The sequence below is a fragment of the Astatotilapia calliptera genome, chromosome 5 (genome assembly GCF_964374335.1).
Source record: "Astatotilapia calliptera chromosome 5, fAstCal68.1, whole genome shotgun sequence".
NCBI classification, from domain to species: domain Eukaryota; kingdom Metazoa; phylum Chordata; class Actinopteri; order Cichliformes; family Cichlidae; genus Astatotilapia; species Astatotilapia calliptera.
In genome coordinates, this window is record NC_137426.1 from 11,996,035 (window position 1) to 12,017,952 (window position 21,918).

A 21,918-nucleotide genomic window follows, 5' to 3' on the forward strand; every position below is an offset into this window, starting at 1 on the left:
TTGTAGGGTTACTGAAGTTGGGCTAGCTGGTATATAACGATGTGCTACGTGACCGCTAGCGACACAGCTATGTTAGCATAATATAAACAAGCTAACTTTTTTCCCACTCGATAAAAGTTAACGTGAGTGTTCTCGGTGGTCAGGAACAAATGTAATCGCATGGCAGGATGCTGTAAAAGGACCAAACTTCAGCCAGGAGAACAACTGAGATAATCCATCCACAATACGAGGTTAGTCATTCATATACTGCTGCATGGGCTGGGCTGTAGTTACATGCTAAGGTTTTAAAAACTGAGCTTAAATAAATGATTAGCGGTAATAAAAGCCGAGGGAGGTCAACAGTGATCACTGACTGTTTTAGGAGCTTTTTGAGATCAAATAGAAGAAAATACATAATGCTCCTGCTCGTTAATTGAACGTGTCTGTGATCCCTGCAACCCTTATGTCTTCTATTAAATGTGAGTCTATTGTCTTACTGGTCTTCCAACTTGACTTTCAATGTTTTGATCAAAAATACAGTGTGACACATTTAAAGGCTGTAACGATTATGTCATTGTGTCTATTATGTGGATAATTAACGTATAAATAAATTATGTCCTTATATAATGCACACTTGATACAGATCATAACATTTGAAAGTTTAAAAGCAAAGCCCTACCAGTATGCACAAACTATAACATACTTCCTAAGTTGTTACTGCCAGCTGTAAAAAGGAAAAAACTGTTGATACACAAGCCTGGACTATTAAATTCCTAGGGTGTTTCAACTTGTCCTGATTTTATATTTTTAGTCAACAGACCATATATAGTGAGTGGCATATTATGACGATATTGTAACAATACAGCTCTGTCTGAGTCGAGACATTTTTGCATGCAAGTGTTTTCTGTGTTTTTTACATTTCAAATGCAGTCTTTGTTGTTCACATACCCTGTGGTGCACGCATGTGCGCTTGTTTGTGTTTGCATATGAGTTCTGTCACATAAGGCTGCAAAATAAGTGAGCAGTAGAGGGTTGTTTGATATTTGGAAACGGCATGCTCTTGCATCAATATTCATGGGTGACAGGTGTGCAGGGATAAAGGAATGTAACACAGAAGTTTTAAAAAAGGAAAAGCCTCCACAGGATGTCTTTTTGACTTCCATTTAGACTTGTTTCATTTTTATTTCTTTTTTTGGGCAGCCTTTCAACTATAACAAGAAATTTACACCTTCTTTACATTGCTGTTTCCCATTTTCATGCACTTTTCTGTCATCTATGATTATCTAAGTATGCACATACATTCATTTGTTAGTTATTTGTAATGTTGAGGAAGTTGTTTCTGTTCTGTCACATGCACTAAGATCTGGATATGTACAATGGCTGCGTAGCTTAACTTTAAATGTATTGAATCTGTCAGAAGGTAAAACGTTTTTGTTAAATTGGATGTCATGCCAGTGCATCTATCATGACATCATCTTTGTCTTTTTACTGAAGTTGTGATTTTTACTCCATGGAGTGACAGTGTTATAAAACTGACTCTCATCCAAATTAAGTGTTACTGGAGCTGTTTAGCTCACTAAAGGATTTGCTATCTTGAAATGGTTGAAACGTCATCAATGATTCAGTATTTGCATTTTCTCCACATATAAGCACACTGACAATTCTTGTTCATACTTGTTCATAATCCTTATTTTCAAATGCTTTGGAAAAAGCAATGACATTAAACTACATGTGGTTTTTAAAATAATACTTTAGTTAATAAAAAAATAGTTTGCTTTATGCTATTTGACTTAAATATGGTTATAGCAGGCCCAATGCTGCAACCTTCTGGAGTCTAATTTCCCTTCATAAAATCTGGGACTACATTGCCCAGCAGACACATTTGCATAAGGTTCATATCAGCACTTAAAGGTGTTAGATGCATATTAATTTACCATTGTGATAGTTGAAGGTATTTGTCCATTGGTGAGACAAATGGGTATACATTCTACATCCCCCCCTTTTTAAGTCATAATCATTAGCACTAATATCATGGAACTAGGATGACCTGGGGACCTCTGGTAAGTTGTAATAATTGCAGAGGTCATTTGTGGTCATTTGTCTTTTGCAACTCTGCCATGTCTGTAGTTTACAAAGTAAAAATTCTACAGCAAATTACCCACCACACCCCACAAAAAACAGATCTCAGAATAAGTCCTGTGTAAATCAGTATTTCAATGGCCTTTATTGCCTTTTAAATTGTTTTTCTTTTTAACCTTTTTTCTTTCTTTTCTCCTAAAGAGTTGTGGAGACTGTGTAGGCAATTATAAAATTAGGAGCGTTACACAGCACTGGGCACAGAAGGAGCACGTTGAAATCTATCAGGAATTCCAACATTTGTTAGGGAACAATTTGAAATGTTTCAGCAGGATCCACAGTTATTATGTGTCAGCCTAAATATGTCAGTAAATTTGAGGAAAAAATGAAAGGAAAAAAAGAAAACTAGTCAGTGATAAATCTAAAAAACACAACAGCTTACACACTGAGTGGCTTCAGCTTTTGTGTATTAAATTTAAGAAAAACCCTGACTTTGCATCAAGTCGAGATTAAACTAGATTTAGGCCAAACACACTTGCAGTTTTATCAGTATAATGCAGTACTTGTATTTACAGAAAGGATTTTTCGCACCAAAAATAACTGAGTCCCATGTGGCAGAGACGTGTGCTGTCGACACACTTAAGTCATATCTATACTATGGTCTGTGTGCAGGAGATAATGTAATCTCACCTGGATCATCGAGCTGCTAAAGTGGAGGAAAATTAAACTCTTGACATTGGTCTTTTAAGTTAACTGCTAATATACAATGAATTTGAGTGCTAGTTTATATTTTTATTATTTTACCTAAACTGCTTATATATGCAAATATTGTCATTTATAGCAATGAGAGAGGAAGTCATGAGGTATGCTGTATTTTCCTGTTTTCATACTGCTTCACTTTCCCTCTGTGTTCACTCAGTCCATGCCCCCTTGTGACCCGTCTTCCCACGTGACAGACATAACGCATCACACAAGCCCTGCATTTCAGGTTTCACTGTCTGCTTACTCCAGTGTTAGTGTCTCAGGCAAGTGCTTTGGGGCACTCTAAGGATTATTGGGATGCTTGAGTCACATTTATTGATGTGTTTCTTCTGTATTTCAGTCCATCAGCATTATTGGTAATGTGACAGCTGTACAGCTGTCAAAAAAGTAATTGGTTGTCATTTTTCAAGCAAAAATGCTTATAATAAATGAGAAACCTTGAGGTTTCAGGCCTCTTTGTCAAACATATCCAGATATTTGGATCCTTGGATGTCCAGTCTTTCAATGTGCGATGGGCATTTAAAAACACCATAGCATTCTTTATTAATAGCTACATGTAGCATATCTGTAAGGGGCATCCAAAACTAATATTTCTTTTACTTTGCATTATATGCTGTACTGATCTTTATGACAGGTGCACTGCAAAAATTAAGTGCATCAATAATCACAGACTGTCATCTTCACTTGCAATTAAACCATCTAATTAGCAGAAAATATGGTTTGTTGTTTTAAGGATTATGAAAGTGGGGGAGTTCAGGCTCCCCACTTTTAAAACAGTGGGGAGTCTGAACTTCTTCTGCAGATACTGCAGTTATCCTTAATGGTACAGTGAGGCAGGTGGTGGGAGTACCTGACTGTTTCTGCTGCTGCAGAGTAGTGCACCACAGATGCCATTTTATCATCAGAGTGTTAAGCAGCAAAAGGTGGATTTTGCTGAATGTCATGTACACTGTGTTCAAAATATGAGGAGCACCTGCTCTTTCTGAAAAGCACAGTGGAGCTGGTTCCAGGCAATTGATATCACCTGTACTAAATCTGCTTTTTTCTTTCCAGCAAAAGGCAATAGGTTAAATATGTTAAAAGAATGAAATCATAATTGAGTAGCTGGGAAAAAGGCATTTACTGCACTGATTATCTTTTAAGTTAGTCCAAACATCTATTGGCACCTTCAGTCTTTAACTGACCTTTTTTTCTCTCTCCTGTTAATCTGGTCCTTCGCCAGAAAAGAAATCTAGGAACAAACATCTTACCTGGATTAAAATGCTATTAATTTAAAATCAGCAATATTCCTCATAACTCAGCTGTTGTAAATCACTACATCAGTTGTTTGTTTTCTGTCCTTCTTGGTCATCATTCTTTCTTTTCTTTAAAAAAACAAAAGAAACTGATTCAGGTATGTGGAGAAAATGTGTTTGGGAGATATCGTAGAGAAATCGGCATACTCTTGTCTTCCACTGAAAGACTTGAATGGAAGGAACTGTATACTGTAACATGAGGCACAAGGTAATCTTTTTCTTTTCTTTGAGTCATTTCTATTGCACTGGTGCTGTGTACACCTTTTTTGAGTTGGACACCCAAGTGTACTGTGCTCCTGTTTAGTTTTATGGTAATGTTGATGTAGAGGATTGGCAGTTTCCATTTAAACCAGGTTTTACTACTGTGTTTGCATATCGCAAAAAATGCCATGCATAGCTTTGCACTGTTTTAAACTCATAAATATGCACTGAGCAATCCTTTGACGTGTGTTTATATTTATCATTGTTGTGCTCAGAGGTGAATGAACTGAGGAGAATTCTGATGTTATCTGTAAATGAAATTAAGTTGCATTAAGGCCATGCTTCACTTTTTTTCACAATGAGGAACTGGGGATCCAGTGCAGATTTCTGTTGTTCCCTAATTTGAAAGCATCAGAGCTATGTCTTTTGTAGCAGCTGACCAAAACAGAATTAAGATTTGTCCACATGAAATGTGGATTTTCATCTGTCAAAATTCTTCTTCCTCCTCCTCCTCCTCCTCTTCCTATTATTATTACTATTACTATTAGGGGCATAACTGCTTTGATTGATAGGTGTCCAGACACAGGTACCTGGGGCCTGTGTCTGTTAGGCCTCATTTCACTACTTTGAATCATTAAACTGGATCCCTTTACAGTTTGTGCTGTTGAAGCCTTTTGAGACTTTTTTGAGTCCCAAAATTATCTATTTAAAACTATGGCTTTCAGCAGGGTGCAGACCATCCAGGTTGTATTAGTCTATGAGTGCTTGGAAAAATATCCATGTAACTTGGAGAATGTAAATCTCAACAGAGTGTGAAAAAACCCCCAAAACAAAACATGTATCCCACAATAATTTGAGTCCAATTCTGCCTGATCAGCTGGCTCATTTTTTTTTCATATTTATTTCATTTTTTTGTGCTATATTAGCATAGTGGTGAAGCCTTAAGTCATATTCAATCTCTAGTATAACCGTAACACTAAACCTTTTAGTTTATTGGGTAATTCTGTTCACTAATTTTTATAATAACTTAACATTTTTGGCTTTAAGGTAGTAAGGTAAGAGCTTGTCTGACCGATTTGTCATACAACCGGGGACATCAAATTGACTAATTATAATTTAGTGATTTCACTGTGGGCTGTATAATGTAGTTGTGGATTTGTATTGGAAGACTGACAGATTCATAGTTGCCCCACAACTGTTTGCAGTTGTTTGCAGAGTTTGCACCTGTTAAAATGAGGTATATAATCAGTAGATGTTCAGTTTGATTTCCTGAACCCTGAAGGATTTAAAAAGGAAAAATTGAACTTCTTTTAGTTTACGTATGCGTTTAGTTGATCCTTTTTTATTGCCTCTTGCTTTTATTGCCTCTTGCTTTTGACATCTAATGGTTCTGCGTAGAATACAAATTTTAAGCCACTGTGTCCTGGTTGGCTTTAAGGTGTACAGCTCGTTCAGGCCTGCAGATAAACATTTGTGTCTTTAGATGTTAAATAAATCTAAATTGTCATTACTGTTAACTTGATTGTAGTTATTTTTCCTATCTGTTGCATGCAGCAAGTCCCCCCCCCCCCCCACCCCCCCCCCCCCCCACACACACACACACACACACACACACACACACACACACACGTTTGATGTTCTAGCATAAGCAATAGTGGTATGGATGGTATGAAACATCAAAACAATGAAAAAGAAAATTGAAACTTGGATTATTTAAAATTCTGCCTCATGATATACATATTATTATGTATGTGTAATCTGTCCTTTTAAAATGAGGACAGCTTTAAAGTGGACTACAGATGACTGTAATAATCTGCTATATATATATATATATGTATGGTATATGGTAAAGGTGCAGTTTTTAAAGTTTCAGTTTGTCACATGTTGAGTGCAGTACAGCAATCTTCAGTGCGTACTGATTAGGGCTGCTCGATTATGGCAAAAATGATAATCACGATTATTTTCACTGAAATTCAGATCACGATTATTTGACGATATTTATTTAACCCTTTAAGACCTACTATAGAACCAAGTCCACCAGAGCTTATATATTTTTTTTTACATGCTGTAGTGCCATTTGTGGGAGCATTTCAAGTTGCTATACATCAATACAACTGTTATAGCCCATATTTTAATAATATGTATGCATTAAGTCCATAGTAATTACATAAATTGCAAAAAAGTGCAATAAACTACAAAAAAAATTGAAAATCGCTTTTGTTTTGTTTACATATATTTCTACTTGGAGAAATTTAAGAGGCTTATCCCTCAAAACTTTAAATACAATAAAGTTGCAAAAAATAGTTTACAACAACAGGAAATTTATTTTGAGTGTCTTCATAGTTTTATTTTGGAGATACAGCAATTTTTATATACTGCAGGAAAAACAAAAAACAATCCTATGATGCAGATTTGCAAAGAAAACAGCAGGTGCATCATTTCACTGTGGGAAGTGTTACGAACAGCTGATGGATCGGCAAAGCGTGTTTCTGGAATATTATGTTTTTGTTCCTGCAAGCGCTTTTTATGCAATTTTTGCAAAGCTATATGTGAAACGAAACCATGACCGAGGACAAGCTGATGGCATCAGATGTAAGTACAACTCCTCCGGTTTCATATGCAAAACAAATTATTGCGCTAGCTTACACGGTTCAGGTTCTACAGGGATTTAAAAATAGTTACGCAAAACGGAGCGTGCTGCTCTGACCGGCTTTAAAGGGTTAACAATGACTTTTAAAAAATAATATAAAATAGTGTGCAACACCACTGAAGTTTTTTTTTTTTTAAACTCTCTTTTCAACCAACGGCAGTCACTCTCCAAATAACTTCTGCTTAGCTTTCCGAGCTTCCCTCGGGTCCTCTTAATCAGCGGTCTCCAACCTTTTTTGCGCCACGGACCAGTTTATGCCCGACAATATTTTCACGGACCGGCCTTTAAGGTGTCGCGGATAAATGAGGGAGGGGCTAATAATCGGCTCAGTCATTTTTAATGATCGTTGAAAGCCCAGATCGTAATCGTGATTAAAATTCAATTAATTGAGCAGCCCTAGTACTGATGAATTAATGCTTTCTGTGATGATGAAAAGGGTCTTACATTCGTGCAATTGCAAAGAGCACATTGGCTCAGGCAGACTCAAGAGTGAGTCACTCAGAATTGGTTTGCCGCAAACAAGCTTGTACTTATGAGGAAAATAGATGTTGAAAGGATGACGATATAGAAACATCCCGATAGAGAATTGGATACCAAAATGATCTGGTAATGTTGACATTGTCCATTCATGTAATGTTAGAACAGCTGGATATTAAAGCTTTTAGGTAGCCTGTTTGCTGTGTCACACATCATTACTGGTGATCATGGATATCCTTTTGTTTGTTGTGACTTAATGTGCAAAGTCAATATCTCAGCTGTATCCGGTTACGAACCTTTACTGTCTATATGTTATTTGAACTTTAATTATTTTGGTGCCCTCATAATTAAGATACCAGTCAGCATGTTAGCCATTTGTTAATAAAATGTTGCAGTCCCAGCACAGTATTTCCTTAGAATCAAGTGTGTTTAATGAAGTGGACAGAGGCTTCTGTTTAACATGCTACACGGACAAACTGCAGATTTTCAGCAAAATAAAACTACTCAAAAGATATGCAGGTGTACTCGTGGGGATTTTGAATGAGTTGCAGTGATGCTTTTTCAAAGGCAAGAAGTTGAATAAGTTGTATTATCTTTGGTCCTGTCCACCTCCACTTCTTTGCTATACACAAACCCCCGTGGCAATGCTGCTGCACAGGTTTGTAAGAACGGAGACAGAAGTAGTGCACAGTGGCCTGAAAATGATCTGTTCAAGTTATTCTGAAATGACTTCATACTATCATTTCTGCACTTTGTCAGTGCAGGCTCTGAGTCTCAGTGAAAGCTGGGAGCACACAATGTTACTCTCCAACTTCTGTTCTGCAGCGTTTCTATCATCTTTTTTTCCCCTGTGTTGTTGAAAATGTGATTCACAGTCATATAATATTACAGCAGACATATAATGCATCATATAGCCATATATGCTATCTTGACACTCCTGGTTATGGGAGTGCAGTCAATAAAGGTCATTCAAAATGTGCCATTTCAAATGTGAATCACAAACGGAACTCTATTCTGGTTAAATATAATAATATTGTATTGTACCATACAATTAATGAACATAAGCCAGATTTAAAACACTTGCCTCTGTGCTCTGCCATGTATGTTAAAAGAATAAAAATACACGAGAAAATCATGAGAAAATAATCAAGATTTTATACTTTGTGGGTGATCTATTGAATTATTAAACACTTCTGTCTTTAACATCTTGTAAGTACAACACGGTACAGAAATGTTGTCAAACTTACTTGACCTTTTAGTAAAATAATTAGGTTTTGTCATCACCAAGGCAGGTACAGTGAAACATTTTCATCCCCTGCTTTGCACACTGTTTTAATGTACAGAACAAACCTTTGTCTTGTTTGGGCTTCTCTTACTGCGTGTGTGTGTGTGTGTGTGTGTGTGTGTGTGTGTGTGTGTGTGTGTGTGAGTGAGAGAGTGTGGGTGGAGTATAACATGAAGTTTATGGAGCTTCTTTAGTGACCTGTAAAAATTTCTGCTTAAACTGAGACAATATTGACTTAGTCTCAGATAAAACTGTGCTTTAAAGTTATCAAACAATACCGAAGCAGTCGATACATGAAATTCATACAGTCCATATAGTTTTTAGGTGTAACATTTTTTTTCTTTTCTTTCAACTTAAACTGTAAGGGAAGAGTCAGTTAAAGAACTTATTCTATTTACTGTTGTACTGAAGCAAGTGTCCTTTAGTGAGGCAGTAGTTCAGTGGCTGACTCAAGTGTAATTAACTTGGAAGGATGCTGCAAGAAAACATTTGTCTCAGATTTTCTTCTTATAAAGGTGTGCTCACTACTTACTGTACCTTTATATACAGTTGTATAAGAGTTAAATACACATACATGTGTAGTTCTTTGGGAGATTTCAGTGCTTTCTACTTTGATTACAATTATGTAAGATTAAATCCAATATGCACTGTTTTCTTTGATTTGAAAAATCTTAATTTTCTTTTTATATTGTGGCTCTTCTTTTTTCCTCTTACAGATATCAGAAATTTCCTTTTTTTAATGTGTGCTTTTTTGGAAGTAATTTGATTTATGATCTTTTCTGTTAACAGATGCTGTGAAGGGATAGAAGATGAAAATACTCAAGAAGGACAAGCAGCAGGTTTGTGTTATTACCATGCATGTACACAAGAAAAGTAGGCCATTCATAAAAGCCTTTATACACAGCTGCTTTGATACTGGATAAAACATAATTATAAATGTAATTTTGGAAACACTCTTGAGTAGATTCATCATGTAAATCTTTGACATTTATTCACTTAACTCGCTTAACATCTCCCAGGGTAAGTTTGTTACTGTTGACATGCATTGTTGGAGGCTGCCGGTTTACAGAATGCTGACAGGATAAATGCTGTTGTCTCTGAACAATATAAGTACTGAACTCACCCCAACACTTCTCTCTTGCCACAGTTCATCATTGTAGTGAGCAAGATCATTATTTCCAGTGTAAAGAGTGCACTGACGTGTAGCAACAATTTTACACTGCAGGAAAACAAAACAGTTAATTTGTGCATTTCTGATTCACAATTCTGCAATAGATAGGCTCTGGTAATTATTAATCTATGTTAGCTCTGGTTGAGCAGGTAGAGCCCTCAAATCGGAAAATCAATGGCCAGAGGGCTGTGTTTTGAACTTTTCTTTGGCAACCTTAGTCACTGTTCCTCTTCACCCTTTGGACAACTTTTTTTTATTTGATTACACTTAAAGGTTCACACCATGGCAAAAAGTACAGTGTATATAGCAGTTAAAATGAAAAGAATCCTACATTGCAACAGCTTGTCTTTAATGTCCTGGAAATTATGTGTCAGTAGATTTGCTTCACAATGACTGTGTTATTGCTCACTCTGGAGTCACTTGCAATATGAGGTTATATGATGAGTTTGTTTAATGTGAAACTGATTGATTGTATCCATAAAAAAGTCTCTGATAGCGCAGGTTTTGAGGTTGAATCCGTACTCTTCAGTACTCTGCGCTCCATCTTCTACATTAAGTCATCTGAAAAACTTGTTTTGCCATTTTGTGTCAAACCCTCTTGTTCATGCGGTTGTAGAAATGTCCTGTATTTTAGTATTACTTTGGTGCTTTTAGATGTTGGCTTGCGCTTTGTAATATTTACGAGTCAAGCTGAGCAGAGTGATGAGTCAGAGGTTTTGTTAGTGAGAGGCGACACAGCAGTCTCTCAGCTGGGCATATGAGGCTACCATACCGCAGTAACAGGGTGCCAGCACTGTCATAACAGCAGAACGTGATCCTTCAGTCATTATGATCATTATTTGCTGCTTTTATCTTCCTCGGTAATGAATTTAAGGAATAGGTAAAGTTGGTAATAGGCAGAAACTGGTGGAAAATGATGAGAGTAAAAACTCTGAACAACCTCTGAAGTCTCATATATTGAACTTTCTGTTCAACAAAGGGCACATTTGTACAAATATAGCTGACCTGACAAGCTTTGCACTTGTACTGTCAAATTTCCAGCTCTGAGGGTGGCAGTGTGTGAGCATGAAGAGACTTTCCCTAAGTTCAGTGTGGCTGTAATGCATAGAGACTCGGTGACACTGACATCTATGGTTTGAGATTATTCCATATAAGTTATGACTCTTTTTTGCAAGAAATTCATTTAATTGAAAATGTTTATTTTTACAGGCATACATAAACATAATGATTACTGAGGAAAATACAAATATTTTTTTGAAAATCATTTTTGTGAAGTACGGAAAATTCCTCAAGCAGTTTATGACAAACTGAAACTTCAAGGTGACTTTTTTCATTGTTTTTTTTTGACTGTGTAAACAATCTCTCATTTTGAATGCACCAGGGTTTCTTGTTTTCTACTGCCAAAATAAGCTTGCTATTGATGGTAAACTTCGGCTAGCAGCAGTCTTCTATCACTGGCTGGTGAGTCACTACTGGCTTAGATGTGAAAGTAACACAGTTTTATGATAATGACTCTTAAAAAACAAACAAAAAAAACAACCTTACTTTTTTTATTAATGTTTATTCATATAATACTGCACAAATTAGAATATGTGCATATATCTATACATTAATACATAAACACGAAAAAGTCCACAGTTCTAACATTTCTGTCTTACAAATAACAAAAAACCCTCAATTTAAGATACAGTTTTTTCCAGTTTAGTCCTGCGTGAAAAGAAACAAAAACAACAATAAGAAGAAATCAAAGAGGAAAAAAATACAGAAGATAGCTGAAGACCTGTATTTCTTGTGTCGCTTAACCATTTCCTGACAAATCTGTTTTGAGTTGTAGTCTTGCAGGATTTTTTTTTCCATATTAAGGTTATCCTTTAGCCAATATCTCCAGTGTATTTTACTAGGAAGTTTTGGTTTCATCCAAGAAGCTATTAAAACAAAAAATAAGAGCAGAGTTCTTAACAGCTATATCAGTTTTCCATCTCTTATATTGAATGTGTGCCTAATATAGAGAGCAGTTAATCTAAAATCTGTTTACCGTATTTCCCGGACTACAAAGCGCACCTGAATATTAGCCGCACAAGCTAAAATCAGGGGAAAATCCTGTTTTGTACATACATTAGCCGCACCTGACCAAAAGCCGCAGGTGTTTCAATATTGACTTATCATATGTAAGAGAATATGCACAAAGCGAATTGTCAGGAAAGAGATGGCTGTTTGGAGACACACCCCTTTTATTAATATTTTGAAAAACAAGTTATGGGTACATATTTGCACATGTGCTGTGCTTCATAAATGAGTAACAAATGTAGTACATAACAGTAACCTACAGCACACCAGAAAAATAGATTCAGACTACCTTTTAGGCTCAGGTGCAGTGACACGGCTTTAACAAGAAGAAAAGTCAGTCATTCACCACCATCTTCCTGCGCACTAAAACCACCAAAGTCCTCTTCTCCAGTGTCGGAAACGAACAGGCTCAGGATGGCTTCGTCATCCACTCTCAGCTTCTTTCCTTCGTTGTCACTTTCAAAACCAAAGATAATCCTCATTGTCATTGTCAGTGTCAGAGTCGAACACCCTCTGAAGGGCCGTGGCGGTGTCCTCCTCTTCATCATGCAGCAGTCCAGCCCTTCGAAATCCGTTGGTGATCGTTGATGTTTGCACACTTTTCCACGCTGTCAGAATCCACCGGGATTGAGCACAACTTGCTTTTCGCAAGTTTATCGCCGCTCGTCATCCACGACTCCCGCTGAACGCGTAGTGCTACTTTGAAGTTTGTTTTTCGCGCTACTTGTACGGCACTATGTTGCCTGGCGGATGGACATGTGACCAACATACCACTCTTGAACCCCGATCCTTCCGCCAGGCAACGTAGTGCCGTACAACAGCGGAACAAACAAAACAAATCGTCTTACGATATCACAAAAATCATGGACAATCCATAGAAAAGCCGCACCTGACTAAAAGCCGCAGGGTTCAAAGCTTGTGCAAAAAGTAGCGGCTTATAGCCCGACAATTACGGTAATCTCTTCTTGAACATCTTTCCAGAAATGCATTTCTGTACAAATAATTCTGATATATTCATTCTGGTGGAAATTGTTCTACCTGGTATGGTAATCCAGTATAATACCTTGCCAAATTATTTTGTGTTGAGTGAAACTTGTGGAAATAAACATATTTTGTGTTCTAACACTGTGTCCTCGACCTGAGTCCTCTCACACAGGACACAGTACAGCTTTGTTAACTCAGATTTGTCTTGGTTAAGCTAGTTTAAGGTCATCTTATCTGCTAACTCCAGAAATACAGAAGTTTTCTCTTTTTACTCTCTGATTCAGGCGTTGTTGTATTGGTGCAGTGGCTGTGTTAATTAGTCTGTTTATTTGACTTGTGTATAATCATTTGTAGTGGCATGAAAAGGCTGAGGGCCTTTATCAGTATCAGGTAAAGTGAAGTTACAGTATCTGTGCTTGGTCTGTAATATTGTTTGGGAATGTTTGGATGCAGCCAAATAATTCCTTGTCTACACTGGCACACTAAATCACGGTTAAGATAACAAAACATGTCAGCAGTAGAATTGGTATGAAAGGGAAAGAGCTTCATCCTTAAATAATTTAGTTTCTGTTTTAGGCAGTGTGCAATCTTACTTAAGGCTTACATCAGTTTGTTTACATGAGAAAAGTGATGAGATTTTCACTGTCGCAGTGATGGTGTGTCTGGCATCTTTCAAGTGGCCATCAACTTGTCTGGTTATCTTCCTGCCACATCTCGAAGCCACAGTGATAATGTCATCACGGCACAGTGATATGGAGGAAACTAATGTCTGTGTGGTAATGTTTGTACAAGGCTGCTGCAAGATGTTGGGAAAATGATAACAAAAGTGAGACAATGTTGATTGTTCAAAAAGAGATGGCAGGGAAATATTTTTGTGTAGTGAGGGTAGAGATCGCTTGTAGGAGCAGGACAGATGGTAGGAGTCCCGAATTTATGTTTTGAAGTCTTTAAAAACGGATTCGTCCAGCTGGTAACAATTCTCTTAACAAAAAAAAATACTCTGTGTGTTTATGTCTCCTTTGAGGTGACTGTTTTGCCAGCTACTAAATCCTGTGTAACTACAGTTTGGTCAGTAGATTTTTGGACCATAAGCCCGTGTATTTCATTGTAGCTTTTCCATTGTACACCAGCAGATTGTAATAGATAGATTTTAAACAGTCTAGACTGGTTAAAGTGCACACTTTCAGATTTAATTCAAGGGGTTGACAAAAGTATTGCATAAACTGTTTAGAATCCAGCCCTTTTATACATAGTCTCCCATTTTCAGGGGGCCAAAAGTTGGAAAGATGGGAGAGTTGCTTCATGGGCAAGTGAAGCCTATTCCTTCATTATTCCAAAACAAACTAATTGATTCCAAGTACTGACTTGCTTTTGGTAGCTATTTGTTTAAATCCTCAGCATTAGGTCAAAGAGATGTTGATGTAGTTGGAGGATGCCATCATTAGTCTTGGAACTTGAACTACCGATCAGACAGATTTAAAACAACCCAAAAAACTTGAGGATTGGCCAAATCAACAATGTTGTACGTACTTAAAAACAAGTCACTCACCATCACAGGAACAACAAATCGGCCTCATAGACCAATTCAGTTTTTTTGTTTGTTTTTTTTAATATACTGTCAAATCACAACAGCAGTTGCCCCAAGGCACTTTACTGTAAGGTAAGGTAAAGACCCTACAATAATACAAAGAAAACAGAGAAAACCCAAGCAAGCTTTGGCGACAGTGGAAAAGAAACTCCCTTTTAACAGGAAGAAACCTCCAGCAGAACCAGGCTCAGGGAGGGGTGGCCATCTGCTGCGACTGGTTGGGGGTAAGTGGATGAAGACAGGACAAAGACACGCTGTTGAAGAGAGCCAGAGATTAATAATAGCTCATAATTAAATGCAGAGAGGTGTATAAACACAGTGAGTGAAAAAGTTGACTGAAGAAAAAGCACTGCATCATGGGACTCCCCCAGCAGCCTAGACCTAGACCACTGAAGATAACAAAAGTTGGATGATCACACATTTTTTTCCTTGGTTAAGTAAAACTTCTTTCACAACATCTGCCAAGAACACTCATGACAAGGTAGGCATTTCATTGACAAGGTCTAGAATCAAGAGGCGCTTTCATGAATGTAAACACAGAGGGTTTACGACAAGCGGCAAATCACTGGTTACACTCAGCAGCAAGAAGACCAAATAATCTTAAAAAAAAAAAAGATTTTGTCCAGTTCTGGAAATAACTGAACAAAGATTAAGATGAACTTGCATCAGAATGATGGGAAAAGTATGGAGAATACTATTGTATTGTAACCAGAATTCTCATGTGACTGCTGATAGAGGTAGCAGTATGAATTTTGAAGTTTACAAGGTTCAAGGTAACTTTATTTATACCCATAGGCAAGGTAAATTTGCTTTACAGAAAAAATGATAGCATTTGGCATCCCTTCAAAAACACACATACCTAATAAAGATATAAACCTCCCTGTAGCACATATATAGTAATTTAAAAAACTATACACTCTGCTCAGATTCAGCCAAATGCTGGCAAACTGATTGAACAGTGCTTCACAGAGCAAATGGGTAATGACCCAAAGCATAGTGAAAAAGCCAAACCATTTTAGATTTTAGGAAATCGCTGACTGCGAGATATTTTCATCTAAGTATTAAAAATGGAGGACTATGTGTGGCTGTAATTCTAAAGCAGTTAATGTAATATTATTGTGAAACAACTGGCATTAAAGCTGAAAGTCTACACCTCAGTCACACATTGATTGTTTGCTTTAAATCTAGCATTTGAGCTCTCTGCAAATTCTAAAAGGTAAAAAAAAAGGAATTTTCCTAAAATGTGATAACTAAAAATGAAAATAGCTACAAAAAGATGAATTCAAATCAAGCATATTATTCTGGATAAACAACGTCCAGCATTATTTTAAACAGGGAAAATTTCCCAAACTATCCAGCATTACACCATCACCATAGAACTATCTGCCATGTCAATTAAAGCCCTAACTGTTGCAAATACCCAGAAAATGACAAATTAAGTACAGTTAGCGCCATAGGATTTTGGACAATGAAACATTTATTGTAGCTTTACACTACCACAGTTATTTTAATGAAGAAAATCTGCCTCCAGCTGAAGTAATTAAAAAGCAGTACAAAACAGCATGACGTTTAACTTCCTTTAACTGGTTACTTTCAGTATGAATCAATCTATGCATTGCTATAAATGGACAGAAAATACCTTTCTCAAAATCTTAGTTTTTAGTAGTTGTGCAGTTTGATAGTTTATTTAATAATTAAACAAATTTATAACAGCTCTAGCTGTGCATAAAAGATGATGATTTGTAGCTGTGATGGCACCGTTCCAGGTTTAGTTCCTCTGTATCTGACAAGTGTATTTAAAGAGAACTATTCTGTATGCTGAAGCTTGATTTTTATTTTTTATTTTTCTTTCTTTCACCATCACAATCCATGAATCAGCAAGTGTATGAAACCGTGATATCTGCACTTCAAGGTAAAGCAAAGAAAGGATGGAATTCTTTTCTGTCTGTGAGGCCTAGATTCAGTCACTTTGATCATTTTTGTACCAAGCAGCTGAAAGATCCGTCTGCAGCCCTCCATCCTCCTGCGCCTCCTTCCATCTTTATTTATTTATTTAGTTTTATAGGGAGTAACAAGAATGTGGCTGTCCTCTAAGCTGGAGTTCCCTTCCTTTAGCATTTTGGTGGAGTCTCCTTTCTTTATTCTAAGTTTCTTCATTCGCTGAAAGCACATTTTTCTACTCTCACAGAAATGCTACACATGACAGGTTTTCTTGGATCAGAACAGACCTTTGGGGTTTGACTAAAACATTATCGCGTTTGATATAGTAAAGGCATCAAACCTGTATTACTTTAGCTGATAGAAGTTATTTACATGGATGTTATTTAGAATTTCTCCCTATTTAGAAGTTGTAAGTAGTTAAAAACTGTAAAGATAAAATACATTTATGTGCTAAAGCATAAAGTTTTCTGTGTAGAAAAAAAATCTGCGTGGGTAGAGTTTATATAATCAAGTGCCTTAAAACTCCATTAGGGTGTGTAAGGAAGACCAAAATGCTACTGAACCTAAAACAGGATGTGTAGTTACACACTCATATTTCCAACATGTAGTCTGGCATCACCAGACTACAAAGTTAAATTAGTCAAAAATCTTTTAGTATAGTTTTAAGTTCAAGGGCATGCTAACAGTGGACAGAAGCCATATTCATCTTAATGCAGCTGGATACACCTGTAACCAGTTCTTCAAACCAATTACATGTCCACGTTTTAGTAAAAATAATTGTATTTCGAGTATCTTCATTGTTAGAATCTTTAGCATTATATATCGATCAGTGTTATTGATTGTATCACTTTTTGAAATATAGTATCAGTGCTGTGCTGATGGTCTAAATTCATGTTTTCCCACAGATTTTTGTGATAGTGCAGTGAGGTTTGTACATGAAAGAAGACACACCCATACTGACTTAAACAACACTATATGTTTTTTGAAAATGAATGGCAATTAATAGTAATAGTCAACTCCCTCTCTACTGGGTCTCATATCTAAGATGGACAACTGTGTATCCTTGATTAGCTGTGCAGAAGCACATGAACAGGTTTTCACCTGCTGTAGGTTCAGGTCAGAGTGGCCCAGCAGCTTGCACCGGCATTACTGTCACCAGCTGCAATCTGCGACAGTGGACTTGAAGTGTCTCTGGGGATGAGAGGCAAGTTAACGGTATTCAGCATTGCTGCGACTGCGACCTGGTCATCCAGCTGGTGGGGAAAGAAGATAGGAATGGGTGGGGCTAGCGGTTTAGCATGGACTGAGCTGGAGAACGATTGAAATAATTTTTGAACTGCTATTGAACATTTTAGATGCAGTCAATGCTTAGAATAGCTGCTATGTTTAACCTGCATCTTGACGTCAACTCAAGGAGTTGACGGAACCCTGATCTCCACGTTGTTTTTAAAGGCATCTTTAATTTTACTGCCAAAACTTTTCCCTCATTGTTCATATGTCTAATCTTTCACGAAGATGAGCAGTGGTGAAAGAGCGCTTAGCCTAGCCTGAGTGTTTGTCACATTTACCAGTTTTGCCTGTTGTTCCATCTTTGAAAGGAAGCAGGAGCATTGATGAGACTGCAGTACCCGTGGTCTATATTCGTGACAGAGAGATAGATGTGCACGCGCGTGTGTGTGTGTGTGTGTGTGTGTGTGTGTGTTTTGCTTATTTGCGGGGCAGTATTATTGATTCATAGGCCGTGTGATTGCAGCCTCCCTCAGTTGTGTTTGGTTGGTTTTACTGGACAGGCAGAGGCTGCTACACTGCAGCACGTCACTGGAGGCTGTGTGTGTGTTTGTGTGAGGACAGTGGGAGACGGTGTGTAAAGAGAAAAACCGTGCATTTTTTATGCATGTAGTCATCCTTGTAAGCACATTGAACCGTGAAGATGCGTGTGTGTGTGTGTGCACGCACGTGTGCGAATGAGTGGGTGGTGGTGTGTGTCTAAAACGGGCATGTATGTCCATGTAGTCAGTCATGTAAGCACATTGAGCCATGGAGTGCCAGTGTGGGAGTGAGGAAGACAGTTAATGTCTGTGTGCACGCCTGTGTAGTCAGTCATGTAAGCACATTCAACCATGACACGATGCCATGATGCTGTGTGCGTGTGTGTACCCGTGTGCGTCGGGGGGAGGGCTACTGTTGCTATGTTGTTGTGAAGATGGATGGCAGCGGCTCAGGTCATTACTGATCCTGGGTTAGCTTAGCAGCTAATTTTAGCTTCTAGGTTACCCATAACTGTGTCTGAGCTTTTTTTCTATATGAAGAGGCACAGGGAATGAAGGTGGAGCGAGCTGAGCGTGGAAGTATTTTCAGTGATTACATGCCTCAGATCATCTGAGGTTAGAGGTGTGAGTGACAAAGCTCCTGATTCTTCTGAGCCTCAAACCTGATGAGAATGTGTTACAGGTCTAATCCTCACATGATGCTTTGCGTTTCCATGCATCTATTTATTCAGTTTTGATCTAACAAGGGATTTTATTAAACAAATGAATAATGAAGTACACAGAAGACAAAAGAAGTTGGATCTTAACTTGAATCTTGGATCTTGTGTTTTAATTCAACTTTTACCCCAGTCTTCATTAAACTGAGAACTCTCACTTGTGTAACTAACAGTTTGCCTGTTATAACAATTTGATTTAAAACAAAGTTTTGCCCAAGTGTAAGAACAGTTTTTAACAGCTTTAAACAGTTTTTTTTTTTTTTTTTTATATGATTATAAGGTTTTTGCTTAGTGGCAGGTTCACTTTCCTGTCATTGAATGTAATTCATACACATTGTTTCAGAGAAACTTGGGTAATTGAGCTCAGCTTTCATGCAGGCCATGAATTTGCGTTAACCTACCTGCAGTTGCTGCACATCTCTTAGCTGCTTTGCAAATCACTCCACCGAACCTTGTTTCCTATGCTGCACTTACAGATTTGCAAATTTGTGTGTTTGCAGCACAACACTATTATGGTTAATCTGATAAAGGTTTAATGCTTTCTGTTCTTAGGCACATTCACACATTGTATGAGGTGTATGCGGAGTGAAATACTATATAAATACTAATGCGCATATATAAACACTCTGTGGTCTGTATTTATAAAAGGACTTATTTGAAAATGACATTTGCTGCAGAATGATCACATAAGATGGCTATCACTGATTTGTAGGATTTTTAGGTCATTATAATTTCAAAGCAGACACATTAGCTTTAAATTTAATGACTTTTCAAAAATAATGCAACTGTCTTCCTTGTGTACGTGTAGTTTCAGTGAAGTAATGAGTATGCTCTGCACAGGAAACTTGTGATCTACTGATCATTGTTTATTGGGTGTAGTTTAGTTAATAGAGATGTGCTTGCTTTGTGATATGGTCGTTGTTTCAGGTGAAGTTTGTGGCAACATGCAAATGTGGCCTACTTGATGAGTGGTAATTCCTTTGTGTTGCTCATTCTGCAGTGAGTGGCCTAGTTCTGCCCGCGTCCTTCATCATTTCACACATTGCGCACAGATTTGAAAAACTTTATTATTTCTTCCACGTGTAAATTGAAAAAAGCTGATTCTGAGATGTGGAAAGAAACAACAATATGTTCCTGTCAAACCTTAAAATGAATAACTGCTGTTTTTAATTATTACCCTCAAGAAATACCAGACCAGATGAGCCCCACACTAAACTTCCAGGTTTTTTTCAAACTAGGATAAAATATTATCTTAGTTTAAGCATTTTGTCTAGCTTAGTGGCTGCTCAATCCTGCACCTTTGACTCTGTGTTTGTTGTTGGGTTTCTACTCCGCAAAGCGCTCCCTTTAAGTTGGTACCATTTTTTTTTCCTTCTTCTTTTTACATTTTGCATCCCAGATTCAATCAATCTGTGGAATAAAACCCACTGGGCGCAGGATAAATATCCACTGCTCTTGTGGAAACGCAAATAAGTAATAACTCTTCACTTGTGGCGGTCAGCCCTGTAAGGCTTGTTAAGGTCCAATCAAGCCAAGCAGAATCCAGACTGATGTTTTTAGAGCTTCTTATCTCTAGACTGAAATCTATTTAAAGTTGTCAAAAGAGTTTTTTAGATCCCCCCCCCCCCCGGATTCAAATAAAAAATTTAAATAGATTGAATTAAAATAAATATTAGAGCAGGGCGATATGACCAAAAAGTACTATAAATATTAAACACAGTGCATATCACTCCGAGGCTCCTGCCTACGATCGCCGTAATACTCCGACAATCCATCGAGCGGTGCGGTAACACGGTAATAACGACGGTCCGCTAACATGCTCTACCAAAAATAGTGCTTTGTTGTGTATCTGACGGACGAAAGCTAAACCAGTTCCACACCACTGAAGTTGCAACATTTTTACAAACCAATTCTGGTTCATCTGTTTCATTCAACGATCCACTTTCGCCCTTCTCATTCTCCGTCGCCGCCATGCTTTTTCTGCCATGTGCGTATGAAAACAAAGGCACTGCAGATGTGCGTTTTACCCATATTCTATCACCATATTTCATTTTCTTATCGTTGCCCAACATTATACCGGTATTACCGTGAACGGTATGATATGGCCCAGCCCTAATAAATATTATAAATATTATCATTTGAAATTATGTTGTTTCTTCTTTCTGGTAATTTGTTTTCCAGCATACTTTCATATACTGAAATGCATAAGCCATCCATTAACCAAAAGACCTGGTAATATCGTGTTTGTGCAACTATTCCTCATCACAGCAGACCTGTTGAGGTCGCTAAAGCGGAACAGCTGGAGGAAGTAGTTCTACTGCGGGGCGTTACTTTTAGGACATAATTGTTTTTTCACCAATTAAAATAAGTTGAAGACATCTTTTGGCTGTGCTTTAAAAGGCAGACTTGCATACATGGCTATACATTCTCCAAATGTGGGTTTGTGTACACCGATCGGTTCCACACACTACAAAATACAATTTAATAGAAAAAAAAAAAGGAAAAGTTGTCCATCTTATTCGATGGATATCATGAAAAGACAGAAATGTATGTGAAACTGCTTAACACGTGTGGGACTCAATACAAGCGACATGCTGTAGTGCACAAAACTGTCATCCAGTTTACTGGCACATGAGTGGTAGGTAGTCTTTTTGCATCGACAGCTCCCAAAGACATGACCGGTGACAGTGTCACACAGATCATTGCAGCAGCACAGAAACCATCAGTTTATAAGTCATATTCTTTTGTTCATATTACAGGAATTTCTGTTTTTATTGTTATCTATTTTAACAATAAAAGCTACACTAATATTTATCAATATGCAGGCTGATAGTTGGCTTGTGATACTGATATTATTACATGCCTGCATTGGAAAATACTCATGCTGACAATTTACCTTGTGGAAAAAGTTAAAATTGTCCAGTTTCCTCTCTTGCTTGTTGAAGCTTTTGATGTTA

The 21,918-nt window shown here is 37.5% G+C and overlaps 1 protein-coding gene across 3 annotated transcripts in view; it reads left to right on the top strand.

Moving 5' to 3' along the window:
• Positions 1–21,918, top strand: part of chd6 (chromodomain helicase DNA binding protein 6) — a 91,854-nt gene that overhangs the window by 16,258 nt on the left and 53,678 nt on the right. For 2 of the 3 annotated variants that reach the window (XM_026167272.2, XM_026167271.2), the window contains exon 2: positions 9,515–9,564. In XM_026167272.2, the coding sequence (XP_026023057.2) occupies positions 9,535–9,564 (30 nt within the window). In that variant the 5' untranslated portion in view covers positions 9,515–9,534. Of the gene's footprint in view, positions 1–9,422; positions 9,565–21,918 lie in introns of those variants that run through there. The other variant, XM_080301695.1, reaches the window with a different exon arrangement.